This window comes from Saccopteryx bilineata, chromosome 2, assembly GCF_036850765.1.
Source record: "Saccopteryx bilineata isolate mSacBil1 chromosome 2, mSacBil1_pri_phased_curated, whole genome shotgun sequence".
NCBI classification, from domain to species: Eukaryota; Metazoa; Chordata; class Mammalia; order Chiroptera; family Emballonuridae; genus Saccopteryx; species Saccopteryx bilineata.
The window spans coordinates 174,937,711-174,957,627 of NC_089491.1; the positions used below are offsets into that span (position 1 = coordinate 174,937,711).

General features: G+C 39.9%; 1 protein-coding gene across 14 annotated transcripts in view; it reads left to right on the forward strand.

Annotated features, from left to right (window-relative positions):
* ERC1 (ELKS/RAB6-interacting/CAST family member 1) overlaps positions 1 to 19,917 on the forward strand; it is a 550,202-nt gene that overhangs the window by 16,974 nt on the left and 513,311 nt on the right. For 13 of the 14 annotated variants that reach the window (XM_066258688.1, XM_066258691.1, XM_066258695.1 and 10 more), the window contains one exon: positions 18,161 to 18,985. In XM_066258688.1, coding sequence (XP_066114785.1) covers positions 18,317 to 18,985 — 669 coding nt within the window. In that variant the 5' untranslated portion in view covers positions 18,161 to 18,316. The remainder of the gene's footprint in view (positions 1 to 18,160; positions 18,986 to 19,917) is intronic. The other variant, XM_066258690.1, reaches the window with a different exon arrangement.

Genomic DNA, 19,917 nt, shown 5'->3' on the forward strand with positions numbered 1-19,917 from the left:
GAAGTCTGAGTGAGACTGAGGAGGGGGTGGCTTCTTCAGAGATGCCAAGAAATGGCAGCCTGAGGTGTGAACTCACCCTGTGCTAATCCCTGGAGAACTGGGCTCTGTTTGTTGTTCTTTTTCTGGTTCCTTTTGGTGTAAGGTGTGATTGTTGATGTGAGTTTTTTTTTGTTGGTTTTTGAGGTAGTCCTTTATGGCTATGAATTTCCCTCTTGGAACTGCTTTGGCTGTGTCCCAGAGACTTTGGTTTGTTGTATTTTCATTTCATTTGTGTGAAGGTATCTTGATGTCCTACTTGATCCGATTGTTAACCAGTTCATTGTTTAATAATATGTTATTTAGTCTCCATGTATTTATGTGTTTCTTAGTTTTCTTCTTGTAATTGATTTCTAGTTTCATACTATTGTGATTGGAAAAGATGCTTGGTATGATTCCAATATTCTTATTTAATGAGATTTGTTTTGTGGCCTAACATATGGTCTATTCTGGAAAATGTTTCATGTGCACTTGCAAAGAATATGTATCAATTAGATCCATCTGGACTAATGGGTCATTTCAGGGTACTTTTTACTTATTGATTTTCTGTCTAGATCAGTGGTTCTCAACCTGTGGGTCGCGACCCCGGTGGGGGTCCAACGACCAAAACACAGGGGTCGCCTAAAGTCATCGGAAATACATATTTTATTTAAAAATGTATTGTATAATAAATATGTATTTTCCTATGGCTTTAGGCGACCCCTGTGTTTTGGTCGTTCCACCCCCGCCGGGGTCGCGACCCACAGGTTGAGAACCGCTGGTCTAGATGATCTATTGATTGATGTCAATGGGATGTTACTGTCCCCTACTATGACTGTATTTCTGTTAATCTTTCCCTTTATGTCTGTCCATATTTGTTTCATATATTTTAGTCCTCCTGCATTAGGTGTAAATGTTTGCATGGATAATATTCTCTTGTGGATTCATCCCTTAATCATTGTGTAATGTCCTTCATTGTCTTTTGTTATAACCTTTATTTTAACGTATGTTTTGTCTGATATAATTATTGCTACCCTGGTTTTATTTTCTTACCATTTCTAATTGCATGAAATAACATTTCCATTCCCTTACTTTTATTCTGTGTTTGTTTTTCGATCTGAAATTAGTCTCTTGGAGGCAGCAAGAGTTCATCAATTCTTAAGTTCACTGAGACCCTATAACCAGTGTTTGAACTCTGTATCTGGTAGATTATTTGCTCCCACTTTCTTTCTCCTTAAGTTTTGTCCTGTTCTTTCATTTTGACATGTTTCTTTGTCTTCTCATTTTGGCTACCTCTCTGGATTTGTTTCTATATGTTAGGTAGCTCTGCCAAGTCTTTTAGCTTTGCCTTATGTATTAGGTGTCTGTGGGACCCAGTGGCTCAGTCTCCCTGTTCACCTGAGCCAGGTGGTCCAGGAGGGTCTTTTGTGTGTGTTGTGTGTGCCCTCCTGTTGTAGCTGAGCCTTGGTTGTTGTTGAATGCCAGTGGATGGGACTGACCCACAGGTTGGCTTGCTATTAGTATTGGCCGTGACTGTAGAGGACAAACTGCTGTGTAAGGGGCTGCTCCACAGAGCGAGATTTGCTCCAGTGGGACTTTGGTGCCAAGACCACCCTTTGGGTATGTTGTTTGTGGAGCTAATTGGGTGGTGCTCTGTTTTGGTCTGAAGCTGCCCACTAGGTGTGTTGGTTCTAGGGCCTTTTGGGAGAGTCTCTGGTGCAGGCCCAGGTCAGCCACGACCTGTGCCCAGCCCAGAATCCTCTGGTAGGAGCTACAAAGTGATCTGTGGTAGGTAGATGCCTGGGCTGGGCTTGGAGGCACCTGGGAGAGGCTGTGCTGCGAACTGAGACCTGCTTAGCAAGAAGTATAGGGCACTCTAAGCCCAGCTGTTACTTGTTTAGGGTTTATGGATTTTTTTAGAGATTTCGGAAAGGCTTGCAGCATGGGCCCAGGCTGGCTTCTTGTGTGGATTAGCCTGTGAAAGAGGTTTGGGCTGGATGTGTGAATTGGGTGGGGTGAAGTCTCAGAGAATCACCAGGATGAGCAAGAGATGTGTTAGCAGGTTAATGGAGACCTAGATATTGGAGCCCACCTGCATCAGCTGGCTGTGTAGCAGGGAGAGCTCAACAAAGGAACAAAATAGTGGAGACAGCCATCCCTCCAGTCCTTGTCCTGAATCCAGATATTTCAGTTTTTTTCCCTAATGACCTTGCACTTTTGGAACTGCTGCTTACCTCTTATGCTTGGAATAAATACATCTGTCGGTGAGTAAGTCTGTGTTCTGGCCCTTTAAGGAGGTCTGGGACATAGTAGCCTTCTGTTATACCTGGACAGAACCCCCTCTGATTTTCACAACCACATGTAGTGGGGACTGTACTTTCTGGCAGTGGTGGTCTGGGCTGAGGAACTCAGTGTGGATTGGGGATCCCTTGCTCCTTAGGTGGGACTTCCATACCTGAGTTATCCTTTAGATTTGTAACCGCAGCCCATGGGTGTTTGACCAGCCCATTTCTTCTTTCTGGCCCACCCACAGGTCTCCATGTGGCTACTGCTTTATATCCTTAGGAGTTCTGCTCAGCTCAGCTCCGTCCAGGCGGTTGGTTTTCAAGGGTGATTGTTCTATAATTTACCAGTAGTTGTACTTTTTCATGTGGTGATGGGAGGAGGCGAGCACAGCATTTACCTATTTTGACATCTTGACCAGCAGTCCCTAAATTTAACTTTTAATTACAATGATATAAAGTTTAAAATTTAGTTCCAAGGCCCTGGCTGGTTGGCTCAGTGGTAGAGCGTTGGCCTGGCGTGTAGAAGTCCCGGGTTCGATTCCGGCCAGGGCACACAGGAGAAGCGCCCATCTGCTTCTCCACCCCTCCCCCTCTCCTTCCTCTCTGTCTCTCTCTTCCCTTACCGCAGCCGAGGCTCCACTGGAGCAAAGATGGCCCGGGCGCTGGGGATGGCTCCTTGGCCTCTGCCCCAGGCGCTAGAATGGCTCTGGTCGCGGCAGAACGACGCCCCGGAGGGGCAGAGCATCGCCCCCTGGTGGGCAGAGCGTCGCCCCCTGGTGGGCGTGCCGGGTGGATCCTGGTCGGGTGCATGTGGGAGTCTGTCTGACTATCTCTCCTGGTTTCTAGCTTCAGAAAAATACAAAAAAAAAAAAAATTAGTTCCATAGTCTCACGAGCCACATTTCACGTTCTCAACAACTCTGTGTGACTAGTGGCTACCATACTAGACAGTGCACCTCTGGAATAACCAAGGGTATTCACTTGAGAGGTGAAAATTCAGGTCTTGTGCTCAGGAATGAGGTGTAGAAACACAGGCGGGTTTGTGAGGAATGCAGAAACAAACAGTTTGTGATTTTTGGGCAAACCAGCGTTAACTTCTCTGTGCCTCATTAAAGAAACCTATAAATGTAACTGGTGAGAGTGAAGTATTCAATAGAAGATGAGTGTGTAGCATACTGTGGTGCTGTGTGATTTTGGGCAACTTACTGAGCTTTTTCAAGCCTTAGTTCCTCATCTAAAAATGGAATAATAAAATCTGCTCCCTGTAAGGTTTGCTGGAAGGGTTAAAGGAAGTATTCATGATGATTATTTACACATATAATACCATGTCTCCTCATTTCTAAGTTGCTGTTTATTTTTTGTGCAATATTCTGGACTTGAAATGTACTTGGTCTTTTCTTTTTATTAATTAAGGAACTACTGGATTCTGTTTGAATCTCTTTGGGTATGCATAAATTTATGATTTCATAGTATCCTTTTAAATCTATGATGTGAAAAAGGTGAAGCGATTAAGCAAAAAAAACAAACAAGGCTTATAGACACAGACAACAGTGTGGTGACTATCAGAGGGAAAGGGGGGTGTGGGGAGGTAGAAGAGGGTATGGGGGGGGATAAATGAAGATGGAAGGACACTTGACTTGGAGTGATGAACACATAATACAATATACAGAATTGTACACGTGAAACCTATATGATTTTATTGATCAGTGTCACCCTAATAAATTAAAAAAGATCCTTGGTAGAGTTTGAGGAGCCCGGTATTTTGTTTTGTTTTGCTTTGTTTGTATTTTTTTAAAGTTAGAAATGGGGAGGCAGTCAGACTCCTGCATGTACCCAACCAGGATCCACCCGGCATGGCCACCAAGGGGTGATGCTCTGCCCATCTGGGGCGTTGCTCCGTTGCGGACAGAGCCATTCCAGCGCCTGAGGCAGAGGCCATGGAGCTGTCTTCAGGGCTCAGGCCAATTTTGCTCCAGTGGAGCCTTGGCTGCGGGAGAGGAAGAGAGATATAGAGAGAAAGGAGAGGGAGGAGGGTGGAGAAGCAGATGGGCGCTTCTCCTGTGTGCCCTGACTGAGAATTGAACACGGGACTTCCACACGCTGAGCTGATACTCTTCCGCTGAGCCAACCAGCCAGAGCCGAGGAGCCTGGTTAACAGGAAAAAAATGGGACTCTTCAGGTCAATAAGAAAGAAACGATTTCAGATTGGCTCTGCAAATTCTTTTTCTGAGCCTTTTTTGCAAGTCCCATCTTGCCCTTTTTATCTGGCTGCCTGCTATTCCTCAAGTGTTTTGGAGAATAGTACAAGAAACAGTTTATAATGCTTACCTCCCATGTGTTGCATACCAAGTATATGCTGGGAAGTCTTGCTGCCTTCTGCACAGCATTTTCCACATACTCACTGAGATCTGAAATAATAGTAGACATTTTGCATTTGTATTATTGCAAACCAGGAAAATATTGATGCCTTCAGGTGTGATATTATGTGCCTGGTCCATTTGGTAGGAGCAGCTGGAAGTGAAGTATGGGGGAGGATTTTGAGACCAGGTCCAAAAGGAAGAAATGCTTACCTTAAATTATAGTGATTTTTCCATTTTGTTTCTCTTTGAATATTTTAAACATTTTTCCTTTTTAAAATAAATGATATATCCATTTGGAAAATTTTGGCAACTTTTAGGAGGAAAATAATCTTTTCCTTCCATTCTTCTTGCTATTCTTATATGTATACTGTCACAAAAATTAGGGGATATTTCAAAATGAATATGAAGCTATAAAATATCTCCTAATTTTGTAAGCAGTATATATTTACAAAGTCAAGAATATATTAAATGTATATCTACTTTCATTTACTGTATTATAAACATTTTTTGACAGTGGTTGTCAATATTTTTTGTAGACAGCATGTTAAATCATAAAACAAAAACTTAAAACATTTCTCAGTTGAATGGTATTAATAAAGTTGGCAATTGTAATTCATAATGTAGCTATTTTTGATCATTTAAGTATATTGGTTTCCTGTTTATGGAATGATTGGATCAAAAGATATGAATGTTTTTAAGACCCTTAATCATTTTCAAACATGCTGCTTCCCAAATGCTATCATCTGTGTCTCCACAGTTGCTGGACCAATCCAACTGTGAAGCAGCTCTCAAGGATGCTTGTGTTTACATAGCACTTCCACTTAGGACCTGTTCATTGCTAAAGTCAGTGGCCAATTTTTAGTCTTTACAGGACCTCTCTCTGACATTTAGTACCAGCGACCATTTTGTCCTTTTGGAAACTAGTTCTCTGGCTTCTCTGATACAAGTCCCTAATACTAGGTTTTCTTGGTACCTTCACCTGCAGTCTTTCTCTTTTGTTTTTTTATTTTAATTTTTTAAAATTTTTATTTTTTAACTTACTTGTTGACATGGAATATTGTAGGATTTAAAGAAATGAGGATACCAGTGAGGACTGGAGTCACTGGGGAAGAACTGAGTGGCACAGATTGTGGATATAAGTAGAGAGCAGGTCTGACTAATAAGCCTGTGCTTGCTGCTAAGTATATGCTTGACAATATGTTTGTCATGCTGAGAACTCATGCTGAGACCTTACAATTCACTTGATTGACTAATTGATAAGAATTACTAAAAACTACAATTAACTCAATTATAATTGAGTTACCTTATCACCTGTCCATGAAAAGAATGAAATGGCAACTGACTAGTGTCATTGCTGCTCCTAGCAGATGTGTTCATTTTGGTGTGTATGCCATCAAAACATTGCTGCTCTAGACACAAGGTTCTGTCATGTTTGATCTCTAGAATAATCAGATTAAGGTCATACCACCTGAATGCCTGGTGTTAGAAACCTGAAATGCTGCATGCTGAGGTTGTAAACATAGAAATCTGTGCTTGCTTTCTTTAACTTGTAGAAGTTACCCCTCTTACCTGCAACCTCCTGCTACTCACAGAGACTTTATCAACCTGGGGCCTTACCCAGTAATTACCCTGTAGTAGTTGTGAGTGGTTGAGGTCCCTACTTAATACCTTAATTTATTACAGTGACTTTGTGTGTGTGTATTAGTGCATGCTCACTATTAAAAGAATTTATGAAGAAAGAAGTAGTAATTCTTGTGTATATTTAAACATGAATATATATATATATATATACTTCTATATACTGATGGGCTTATATCACACAGTTCTGTAACTTGCTTTCTTTTTTACTTCAATATTTCATAGATGTATTTATGGAGATTGTCAGATATAGACATTTACTTAAGAATTCTTTTAACAGTAGTATTTTATTTTGTAGTTTGGAGGTATCATTATTTAATCTCTTGTTGGTGGATATTTAAGTTCTTTCTTTTTTGCTGGTGCAGATAATAAAATAATTGATGTCACTGCACCATATCCTTGAACCTGTGAAGAGAATAATTTTAAAAATGAGACTTCTAGGTCAGAGACTATGCACATTTAAAATTTATTTGATAGATTCTATCAAATTGTATTCAAATGGCATTTAAAAATTTTAGTCTATTGATAATCTTTTTATAGGGTGCCAAAAGTAGCAGCATATTTCTTACCTCTTAGTGACATTTTTAACCTCTTAACAAAATGAACAGAATTTAAAGATTTTGAAATACCGTGTATTAAAATATTCAACTCATTGTCTGATAGTAAATGCTAATTAGTGATTAATATAACCCATTGCAGCATGTTCAACTAGTAATTTTGAGATTTAGGTCAGAATTTCACATATAATGCTTTAAATAGCTAATAGCTATTTATGTATTATGTTTTCTAGTTTACCTTTTAAATGTCATAGCACATCTATGTCAGCCTATCTGATTGTAATTAATTTGAACTAGGTTACTATATTGCCATTAAAGGATTCTCTACTCTTGTTTGATTTTTGAATATTTGGTATTCCTTTGGAGACTCGGGTTGTAGACAGCTATTGTTATCCTTCTGTGAGGAAGGAGTGAGAGAGACTTGTTTGCAATTGGATGTTATGCTTGTAGCTACTTGTGAGAAGAGTGAGAATTAAAGACTAATATATAGTCATTGTATGTTCAAGTATTTTTATTTTTATTTTTAGGTTCCTGGGTTTACGCCAGGATTCCGAGTGGGTATATATGGGTGTCTGTAGGGTGAGGACAGGCTGGCTGGTGTTTTCTCTAAGTATGTATATAGGTATTGAGACCAATGCTATTCTTGTAGGGAAAAATTATTCTGGAATTTTCTAGTGTTTTTATGGTTTTCCTGACCTAGCTGACAAGTTTGGTGGTGTGAATATGTAGTAGTGGCCAGTTCTGAACTCAGTTTTGTTATTGTTTTATATTAGGACCTCACGGAGATTTGGTGATGAATATGGGAAGTATGATTTAGATGTTAAAAACTCTAGATAACAAAGACTTGACCTCCATGGCTATGGCTCTTCCACCTTCCACGCTTTTTCTGTTTTGTCTCAGCAACATTTTCCTGCTTCCTTTTGGAGGCTTTGAGTGAATTATTTTTTTATTATCTTTGTATGGCCATTTGTATATTCTTGTTAAGAAGTGGAAAAAGTACTTTTCCTGTTTGGAGTTAAAATCAAAATTTTCCAGAATGAACTTTATTAAAGAACTAAAGGAGGAAAACCCAGTATTTCACTTCTCCAACATATAGAAGGCTTTTAAAAATAAGAAATGGGTTATAAAAGCAGTAAATATTTATTGTAAAAGTTATAAAACAACAGAAACAGGATACTACTTTCCTTTTTTGGGGTGAGGTGAGAGGAGGGGAGATGGTGAGGCAGACTCCTGAATGTATCTTGACCAGGATCCACCTGGCAGCCTCATCTGGGGCTAGTGCTTGAGTACTGAGCTATTTTTAGTGCTTGAGGCTTTTGTGCTCCAAGGGAGCTCTCCTCAGCACCCAGAGCTATGCTGGACCCAGTAGAGCCACTGCTGTGTGAGGTAATAGGGAGAGAGAGAAGGGGGAGAGGGCAAGAAGCAGATGGCTGATTTTCCTGTGTGCCCTGACTGGGAATTGAACCTGGATGTTCATATGTCAGGCTGATGCTCTATCCACTGAGCCACTGGCCAGGGCCATGATTCTGCTTTTTTTTATTCTAACCTATAGTTAACATGTGCTGACTGGTAGAGCTTATAGAATATATAGATTTATTTTCTTCCAGCAATTCTGTAGATTGATGCTGGAGAATGGATGTTATGTAATGATATTTAATGTCTAAAGTTGATTGACTTTGGCATCCTTGATGGCCTTACCTTCTTTCTTTTTTCTCCCCGCCCCTTCCTTTCTCAAAGTATCCATCTTTCTATAAACATGTAATTACTGAGTGCATGTGATGTGCCATGTATAGTAGTAAGGGCTGTGGAGGATAAACTAGTGAATAAGAGGTGTGTTTCTGTGTAGAGCAATCCTGTTTTCATAGAGTATATGGCAGTGGTAGTCAACCTGGTCCCTACCGCCCCCTAGTGGGCGTTCCAGCTTTCATGGTGGGTGGTAGCAGAGCAACCAAAGTATAAATAAAAAGATTTAACTATAGTAAGTTGTTTTATAAAGATTTATTCTGCCAAACTTAGCGAAAATCTGACATAAAGTACTTGGTAAGTAATTATTATTATATGCTTTAACTTGCTGTAACTCTGCTTTATAAATTTTATAAAGTAAAGTTACTTCCCTACTTTATAAATCACCATTACTGTGGAACTGGTGGGCAGTTAGAAAATTTTACTACTAACAGAGATCCAAAAGTGGGCGTAGGTATAAAAAGGTTGACTACCCCTGGTTTATGGTATAGTAAGAAATACAGACAAAACATGTCAAGAAAGTAATTATAAGTGGTAATAAATCCTAGGAAAGGAACAAACAGAATTATGTGTTCTCTGTAGTGCTAGTTATTACAAGGTTCTGCAGTAACATTTACATTATCATTATATTGTAAATTATTTATTGGCTTTCTGTTTATAGAATTGTTGCTAAAAAATAAGATAATTATACATAAAATTTAATGTTATACACCTCTACAATATAAAAATAATGGTATATGTGATTAATGAAATATAGCTGGATGTATTAAATTCTAGATTCCTCATCTTATACTGAGATGGGAATTTAAAAGTTCAAATATGATAGAGAAAAAAAGAAACAAGTTAAGGTATTTTAGTTAAATTTATAAAGTTAATCATTAGAAAAAGTAAAAATAAACTGTAACCCAACAAAAATGGGGGACAAAGGGGTTGTGAATAAAATTTCTTCCCTTTTATGGGGAGAAGCTCACGAAATGTATTTAAAGATTTAGATAATAATAAATAGATATTTATTCCTTTAATACAGTGTGTCCATAAAGTCATGGTGCACTTTTGACCGGTCACAGGAAAGCGCCAAAAGACGATAGAAATGTGAAATCTGCACCAAATAAAAGGAAAACCCTCCCAGTTTCTGTAGGATGATGTGGCAGCATGTGCGCATGCACAGATGATGACGTAACACCGTGTATACAGCAGAGCAGCCCACGGCCATGCCAGTCGAGATGTGGACGGTACAGAGGAAAGTTTAGTGTGTTCTGTGGCTCGCAAAATTTGAATCCATGACCAAAGTGCAACGTGAATATTGGCACGTTTATAACGAAGTGCCACCACATAGGAATAGCATTACTTGGTGGGATAAGCAGTTGAAGGAAACCAGCAGTTTGGTGGAGAAACCCCGTTCTGGTAGGCCATCAGTCAGGGATGAGTCTGTAGAGGCTATACAGGATAGCTACTTAAGGAGCCCTAAAAAATCTGTGTGTGAGCCCACATCAAACTGCACTGAATAAGTGTGAAATTGGAAGAGTTTTCCTTTTATTTGGTGCAGATTTCACATTTCTATCGTCTTTTGTTGCTTTCCTGTGACCAGTCAAAAGTGCACCATGACTTTACGGACACACTGTATGCAGGGGTGGGCAAAAGGCAGTTTATATGTGAGTATGTGAAAGTTTATTCTTGTATTATTTATTTGTATTAAACTGTAAACCTCTTTTTGCCCACCTGTGTCTGTTCATTGACCACCTTCTGGGTGTCAGGCGCCATTATAGATGCTGAAGTACAGCAGTGAACAGATAAGGGAAAATGTATTGTCCTCATGAAGCTTTCATTTTAATGAAGGAGCCTGACAAGAAACAAAATAGAGAAGTGACTCAAATTGCATATTATATGGTATAAATGCTGTGAAGAAAAGTTAAATGATTTAGAGCTGTGGAGGTAGCTAATAGAATTAAGAGCAGAATGGTCAAAAATATTATCTCTAATGAAGAGGACTAAAGGGGTAGGAGATTTACTTTTTATTGTTTCAAGTTTTCATTTCTACATGCATGTATTACTCATTTAATAGAAATATTTAATGTCACAGGTTAAACAATAGCATATAGTACCAAAATAGGCACAAAATATATTTGGCTTCAGACTTTTGAAGACTATTATTTAAATAAAAAGGCATAACATCAAGACCACAATAATATAACACTTTCCATCCACTAGGATAGCTATAATAAAAAAGATGGATGGTTAGCAATGTATTAGAAACCCTCATACATTGCTAATGAGAATGTAAAATGTTGCAGATATTTTGGAAAACAGTTTGATATTTTCTTAAAAAGTTAAGCATTTTTTATATTGCCCAAACAACCGACACTCTTAAGTATCTGAGAGAATTGCAGGCATATGTCCATAAAAATTTGTATGTGAATGCTATAATAGTAGTATTCAGAATAGCAACAACCCAGATGCCTATTAGCTGATGAATAAGGTTAACAAAATGTAGAATATTTGTAAAACAATACTATCAGCCATAAAACGGAGTGACTGTTGATACATGCTACAGGATGAGTGAACCCTGAAAACATGCTGAATAAGAGAAACCAGATGCAAAAGGCCGCATATTGTGTGGTTGGTTCTGTTTATATGAATTATTCAAGTAGGTAAATCTATGGAGACAAAGTATCTGATTGCCAGGGTCCGGACAGTGGGAAATGGGGAGTCACTGCTGATGGGTTTGTAGGGTTTCTTTTTGCTGTGATGAAAGTATTCTACAATTAGATAGTGGTGTGATTGCACAACATTGTGAATATACTAAAAATGGCTGAACTGCATGGTTTAAAATGATGGATTCAATTGTATGTGAATTTATGTCAGTTAAAAATACTGGACCAAAATGAAAAGACATACAAAGTGTATTGATTCTCAGTAGGGTGAAGAGGGAGAAAATAGAGGTATTAGAATATGGGGCTTTTAATAACTTTTTTTCCTTTTATTTATTGATTTCACAGAAGAGAGGGGGACGATCAAGTTGCTTTACTTGAGTTGTTCGTTGTTTGCTTGTTTTATGTGCCTTGACCAGGCAAGCCCAGGGTTTTGAACCAGTGATCTCAGCATTCTGGGTTGACGTACTATCTCCTGTGCCACCTCAGGCCAGGCTAGAATATATGGCTTAAAATAAATGAAAAATGAACCTTTGGCTTCTAGAGTTCCTAATGTTTTCTACCCTCAATTTGACAATGCCTATCAAAATAACTGCTATTATTAATGAAGGTTATATGTCATATCCCTTAGATATATTGGGTTAGAGAAAATCACATTAAGAGTCCTCAGTAGAAGCGGTAGAGCATCGGCCTGGCGTGCGGGGGACCCGGGTTCGATTCCCGGCCAGGGCACATAGGAGAAGCGCCCATTTGCTTCTCCACCCCCACCCCCCTCCTTCCTCTCTGTCTCTCTCTTCCCCTCCCACAGCCAAGGCTCCATTGGAGCAAAGATGGCCCGGGCGCTGGGGACGGCTCCTTGGCCTCTGCCCCAGGTGCTAGAGTGGCTCCGGTCTCGGCAGAGCGACGCCCCGGAGGGGCAGAGCATCGCCCCCTGGTGGGCAGAGCGTCGCCCCTGGTGGACGTGCCGGGTGAATCCCGGTCGGGCGCATGCGGGAGTCTGTCTGACTGTCTCTCCCCGTTTCCAGGTTCAGAAAATACAAAAAACAAAAACAAAAAACCAAAAAAAAGAAAACCTAAACTCAGATATGTACCAACTTAAGATAGGTAATAGTTGAAACCAGTTGAAACAATGGCTGTGGATGAGATTGTTCAGGGAAAGTAAAATAGCAGGAGACAAGACCATGTCTATACCAGTGTTTTAAATGTAGGTAGAGGAAGAGAAGCCAATAAAAGGTACAAGAAAAGAATTGGCTTGGAGAGATAGAAGGGAAACCAAAAAGTAGTATTAGAGAGACCCAGGCAAGGATTTCAAGGTAGAAGTGGTCAGTAGTGTCAAAAGCAGTAGAAGTAAAAAGAATCCATTGAATTTGGCTGTAAGGAACTCATTCTGGCTTTATTCTGAAAGTGGTAATAGGAGGTATCAGAGCCTTATCTTAGGGTAGGATACCCTTTCTGTTGCATATCTTTATGCCACCTATCCCCAAAATAGTTTTATTTTGTCCTGATTATAAAAACAGTGTATGCTCATAAGATAATATTTATTTTTTGGAGAGAAAGTGAGATCACCAGAAACCTCACTACCTTGAATTGTATTCCTTGCCGTAACCTAAACAAACAAACAAAAAACCTCAGGTCGAATGTGTTTATAACTTTTTATTTTTCTCTTTGGTTTGACAATAGATAACAAACATCTTTCTCTATAATTAAGTATAGAGCCAAATCATCATTTATAATGATAGTAGTTTTCTAGGTCTGTTGTGATAAATTACTAAAAACTCGGTAATGTAAAACAACAGAAATTTATTCTCTCACTGTTCTTGAGGCAGAAGTAAAAAAATTAGTGTAGGCAGGGCTTTGCTCCCTCTGAAGGCTCTGGGGAGGCTCCTTCATTGTCTCTTCCTGGCTTCTGGCAATCCTTGGTGTTCCTTGGCTTGTAGCTGCATCACTCCAACCTCTGCCTCCATCTTTGCACGGTCTTTCTTATGTGTGTGTCTGTAACTCAGCCTCTCTTTTCTCTAGAAAGACACTAGTCATTGATTTTAGAACCTACCATAATCCAATATGAACTCATCTTAACTTGGTTACATCTGTAAAACCTTATTTTCAAATAAGGTCACATAAATCTGTAGGCATGAAGTTTTGGGAGACACCATTCAAACCATTATAGATAATAACCCATTTTATAGTTGTGCCTTAACTTATATAGCCAATGCCTCATTGCTAGACATTTAGAGTGTAATTTTTCACTATTATGGACATAGTGGGGGCAGGGAATAATGAACATAGTAGAACTTATGTGATCCAGTTGGGTACCTTTTGGTATTTATTCTCTTGCCTCATCTTAACTGTGAATGGACATGTGAGTAGAATATAATTTTCGAAGGTTTGGGACGCTTAGGAACAGAAGTTTGGGTTGCCATTGGATAAGCTACTAAAATCTGCAGAGGTGAAAACTGAGGATGAGTGCAATTTAGAAGAAGAGTTAGAGGAGGAAGAAAATGAGTACTATTTGTGCGTTTCAGACTAACAGCAGCTATAGTTTTTTTCCCAGTAACCTTCCTCTTCTATGATTTGAGTCAAGAGCAGAGGCCTTTGAGAATCATGCAGAAGCTGCTTTCTGTCCCCATGTGAAATAATTATGCAGTAGAAGAAATGGACTGTGGTGGCCATGACAATATACTGTCCAGATCTGTTGTGGGGACTATATAATTGCCTTATTTTTCTCTACTGTGTTGCCTTTGTACTTTTGTCAAAAATGAGTAATCCAAATAAGTGTGGGTCTTATTATGTTATAAAAGTAATTCATATTAAAACTTTAATTAGTACAGAAAAGAAAAATGTAAAAACACACCATTCCCCATGAATTCTTGCATTCCTCTTTTTATAAATTTAAAAATGTATGTTATATATCTTGCATTTCTTTTCTTTTTCTTTTTTCTTTTATTTTTTGTATTTTTCTGAAGTTGGAAACGGGGAGGCAGACAGACTCCCGCATGCGCCCGACCGGGATCCACCCGGCATGCCCACAAGGGGGCGATGCTCTGCCCATCTGGGGTGTTGATCTGTTGCAACCAGTGCCATTCTAGTGCCTGAGGCAGAGGCCACAGAGCCATCCTCAGCGCCCGGGCCAACTTTGTTCCAATGGAGCCTTGGCTTCGGGAGGGGAAGAGAGAGACAGAGAGGAAGGAAAAGGGGAAGGGTGGAGAAGCAGATGGGCACTTCTCCTGTGTGCCCTGGCTGGGAAGCGAACCAGGGACTCCTGCACGCCAGGCCGACGTTCTACCACTGAGCCAACCGGCCAGGGCCTTGCATTTCTTTTCTTACTAGTACATACAGACTTCTTTATTCTTTTAAATAGCTGCACAGTATTCCCATAATTATATAGGTTATTATCAGAGTCTTGTTAGTTTAAAGAATTCTGCAGTTTATTCTTAGTTTTTTTGCTTGTGTAATGACTGACATTCATTGAAAACTTATCAAAAACCAGATATTTTATACTCATTTAGTGATCTGATCCTTTTTAGCCATCCTTTGAAAAGGTTATTATGTCTCTTTCATAGTTGAAAATACAGATGATCTGAAAGATTCATTTGTTGAAAGCTGTACATTTAAATAGTGGATCTGAACCTGCCTGAGCCTTTCATACTAGTCACTATGTGACTAAGCCTCAGAGCACAATAAGAATCATTTCACAGGGCTCTTGTTGAGATGAAATGTATAGAAGGTCTATGCCTTGCATTTTCGTTACTGCACGTTTTATACTTTGTGAAAAAGAACTTAGGTCACATTTAGGTTTCATACTTGAGCAAAGTGTTACTAATATGCCTTAATACAAAGGGCAACATTGTTAAGGAGGGTGATATAAAAACTACTTATGATTTGGAATTGTATTTTTAACTTTTGACATTCCAATTTCTTTGCAGAAGTTAAAAAATGATTTTATTTTTAAAAAAACCTAATTCCTTTAAATGTTAATTATCTTATATAACTGAAAAACTGCTTACAAATATAAATCACCAAAATGGAATTAATTTTGGTTTTCTTGACTTTTTTTCCCCGAGAAAATCCTTGCCTTCTCTTGATAGGGAAACCAGCATTTTGTGACTTTTGGGCTGTTTTTGAGTTAAGTATGATTTTTTGGTGAAGATAGGAAAGCCCCAAATTGTAATTTTTTTATAGGAATATGGAAATATGAGTTGATGCTACAACTCTGTTGTTCACAAACACCAAATTTCAGATAAATTGGATTTCTGATAATGTTCTTCTCAGAGTAAGAGTTTAGGAAATTTATGTAAACGTAAATCCAGGCAAACTTGTGTACATTTAAATGCTTTGCTGATATTTTTAGTATTTTTAAAGACTCAAGAAGATATGGCCCTGGCTGGTTGGCTCAGCGGTAGAGCGTCGGCCTAGCGTGTGGAGGACCCGGGTTCGATTCCCGGCCAGGGCACACAGGAGAAGCGCCCATTTGCTTCTCCACCCCTCCGCCGCGCTTTCCTCTCTGTCTCTCTCTTCCCCTCCCGCAGCCGAGGCTCCATTGGAGCAAAGATGGCCCGGGCGCTGGGGATGGCTCTGTGGCCTCTGCCTCAGGCGCTAGAGTGGCTCTGGTCACAACATAGCGATGCCCAGGATGGGCAGAGCATCGCCCCCTGGTGGGCGTGCTGGGTGGATCCCGGTCAGGCGCATGCGGGAATCTGTCTGACTGTCTCTCCCTGTTTCCAGCTTCAGGAAAAAAAAAAAAAAAAAGACTCAAGAAAATATACGACGGGAAAATTCAGTCTGAGCAGTGGTGGTGCAGTGGATACAGTGTTGACCTGGGATGCTGAGGTCTTGAGTTCGAAATCTTGAGGTTGCTGGCTTGAGCGCAGGGTCACTGTCGAGTGTGGAATCGTTGACATGATTCCAAGGATGTGGCTTGAGCCCAAGGTCACTGGCTTGAGCAAGGAGTCACTCGTTCTGCTGTAGCCCCCCAGTCAAGGCACGTATGAGAAAGCAATCAATGACAACGAAGGTGCTGCAACGAAGAGTTGATGCTTCTCATCTCTCCCTTCCTGTCTCTTTGTCCCTGTCTGTCCCTCTCTCTGTCTTTCTCTCTCTGTCACAAAACAAAACAAAAAACCCCCACAAACATCTTACAGTTTTGATGGAGAGTATAGCTGAGTGGTTCTGGTTCAAGGTATTTTATGAGGTTGCAGTCAGGAGGTCAGCTGAGTCTGTAGTTGTCTGAATGCTTGACTGGGTTGGAGTATCCTTTTCCCAAGCTATCTCACATGGCTGTTGACCGGAGGTCTCAGCTCCTCACTGTGTGACTCACTCTGTAAGGTAGTTTGAGGATCTTTACAGTGTGGCAGTTAGCTTCCCTCAAGGTAATGATCCAGGAGAGTGACTGAGACAAAAGCCCTGTTGTCTTTTGTGAGTTAATCCTGGAAATAATGCATCATCAGAAGCTAATCATGAAGTCTAGTCCACATTCAGAGAGAGGAATTTTGCTTCCCTTTTGAAGAGAGGATCAAAGAATCTATGAAGATACCTTAAAACTACCACAAATACTTGTCAAGAAAGAGTCCTCCATGGTTTTCTTGTGTTATCTTTCTGAGTATGCTAAGAGTGCCAAGGCCCTGACTGCTCCTAAACGGGGTCATTTTTTATGATTGTGTTTGCTGCAAGCTACCTTGATGGAATGAGGTAATGTCTCCCACCGGGAGAGAGCAGGCTTACCTATTGCTTACTGTAAAAGTGATGGATTTCTTCAGCTGTGACACAAACCCACTCCATACTTAGCACCTATCTGGGCCCCTCTGTCACCTTATGGGGCTTGGGAGTAATACTGATTGGGAGCCAATGTAGACTTAATTCTCATACAGCTTGTGTTCAGTGAGTAATAAAGTTCTTTGTCCCTGAGCCAGGGGACTTATGTTCTGTTGGCTAGGCAGGGAGGTTTGAAATCACCACCACAACAGATACTAGATAGGGAGCCAACAAAATTTGAATAGGAAGCCAACTGAGGGACTTGTGGATTCTGGGGGCAACATAATGGGCTCAGACTGAACAGCCACATGCTCTTCTCCAGCAGCAATCAGGGTTCCAGGTGTGTAGGCACTGAAGCTATTTCTTTTGGATTAATCACAGACAAGAGAGTTTGGAATATGAAATTGTTTTTTCAAACTTTAGTGGTATAATTTATATACAGTAAACTGAGTACATTTAAAGTATATGGTTTGATGAATTCTGGTGTGTATATGCCTGTGAAACCACAACCCCAGTCAAATGATGAACATTTTCATCACTCCCAAAGTTTCCTCCTACCCCTTTCTGATCCATTCCTTCTGTTATTCCAAGTCCCCGGGCTTGCACTGATTTGCTTTCTGTCGTAATAGATTAGTTCTAGAATTTTATATCAGTTGAATCATACTGAATAACTTTTGTTTTTTGGTCAAAGTACTTCTTTGTCAGCTATTCATAGTGCAAGAATTACTATTTTGTGGTTGTGTTCCTGGAAAATTGTTAAGAGAAATGTATTTTTTAAAACACTATCTTCCCTGAAGATAGGAAAGTATTGCTATTTATTCATTTACTTGTGTCTGCCAAATTTGTTGTTTTATTATTCTAATAACTTTATTTGATAATCTTGGGTTTTCTAGTTAGAAAATCACATATTCAGAGTTTTTTCTTTCCCTCGCCCATCACTTTTTCTTTTCTGTTTGCATGGTATGGTTATAGTTTTCAGTTTTTAGATATGTGAGATATTTTTAGAATGATATTCACTGTGAAATAAATTGTGCTGTAAACAGATTTTGAATGCATGAGTAAGTGGAGGATAGAAGGGAGCTCTTTCTCAAGTGGAGGCAATGAAAACTTTCTTATAAGGAAATGGCTATTATTGGAGGATTTACTATGTGATCTTTTTCATTACAGATGTGATGTAAGGTATTTCTCCAAGACTGGACTGCTGAGGACCTGCTATTTCTGATTAGCCTTAAGCAGACTTACAGCCATAGAGAAACCTCACGGAGTTCCATATTTTGTTTTCTGCTTTCTACCTTTCCTGGTACCAGAATTCATCTTGCAACTATGTATGGAAGTGCTCGCTCAGTTGGGAAGGTGGAACAGAGCAGCCAGAGCCCTGGGCGCTCACCTAGGCTTCCACGTTCCCCTCGCTTGGGTCATCGTCGAACCAATAGTACAGGAGGGAGTTCTGGAAGCAGTGTTGGAGGTGGCAGTGGGAAAACCCTTTCAATGGAGAATATCCAGTCCTTAAATGCTGCCTATGCCACATCTGGTCCTATGTACCTAAGTGACCATGAAAATGTAAGTTCAGAAACACCTAAGAGCACCATGACACTTGGCCGTTCTGGGGGACGTCTGCCCTATGGTGTTAGGATGACTGCTATGGGCAGTAGTCCCAATATAGCTAGCAGTGGGGTTGCTAGTGACACCATAGCCTTTGGAGAACATCACCTCCCTCCTGTGAGTATGGCATCTACTGTTCCTCACTCTCTTCGTCAGGCAAGAGACAACACAATCATGGATCTGCAGACACAGCTGAAAGAAGTATTAAGGGAAAATGATCTCTTGCGGAAGGATGTGGAAGTAAAGGAGAGCAAATTAAGTTCCTCAATGAATAGCATCAAAACCTTCTGGAGCCCCGAGCTGAAGAAAGAGCGAGCCCTCCGAAAAGAGGAAGCTTCCAAAATCACAATTTGGAAGGAGCAGTATAGAGTTGTGCAGGAGGAAAACCAGGTTAGTTTTATGTGTATGCTACCTTCACTCTCTGAATTCATGTACATATGTGAAACGAGCCGTTCTGTTTTCTTTCTTAGGTTTTTCCCTTCTTGGTTCATTTATCTTGCTGTTTACTATTTAATTTAGTATTTTCTGTCCTCTGTTCCTTGGCCTCTTCTAGATTTGGTTCTGTGCCTTGATATATATATATATATTTTTTTTAATTTATTTTTTGGTTACCATGTCCTCTTGGCAATAATGAGGAGCATTTCTTTCTGTGGACATTCATGATGCATATGTAACTTTAACAAATTTTATGTAGAAGAAAAGCAACCTGGTATGATTGGTTGCTTCTAGAAAATAAATGTTATAACTAGACTTTATAATTACGGGTTTTGCAGTTCAAGAACTAAGTACTATCTTATTAGACATATAAAACATTCATTTATTACTTTTCTGCCCTCTTCCAGGTTATAGTTGATATTTTGGCCATAGCCATGTTGCATTAAGTGATGTAGTATAACCAAAACTCAAGTTCAGCTGTCTGTCTCAAGGAAAGCCAAACTAGTGAGACAGGTGCTGGTGCAAAAGGAGAGGTTTACTCAGGTGCTGTGACCTGGGAGAATGGTAGACTCCTGTCTTGAAGACCATCTCCCCTTCTCAAGCCTGCAGTTCTTAGTGCAGGAAGGCTTTTTTCCTATCCAGTTATCTTATAGCTTTTAGGCGTGCTTGTGTTTAGTCATTATTTTCAGGTTTTGGTGTGTTTGGGCCCTGTCCATTAATTTTGTAGCTATTGACGTTCCTTGGGCCCTATCCACTCTTCTTTCTAGCTTTTAGCTTGCTCTGTTAGAACCTCCCCCTGTGCCATCTTGGCCAATGACTTTCTGGGGCTCTCTGACTGTCTATGGTAACAATTCCACCTTTCAAAACTCTGGACCTTTGTAATCGTG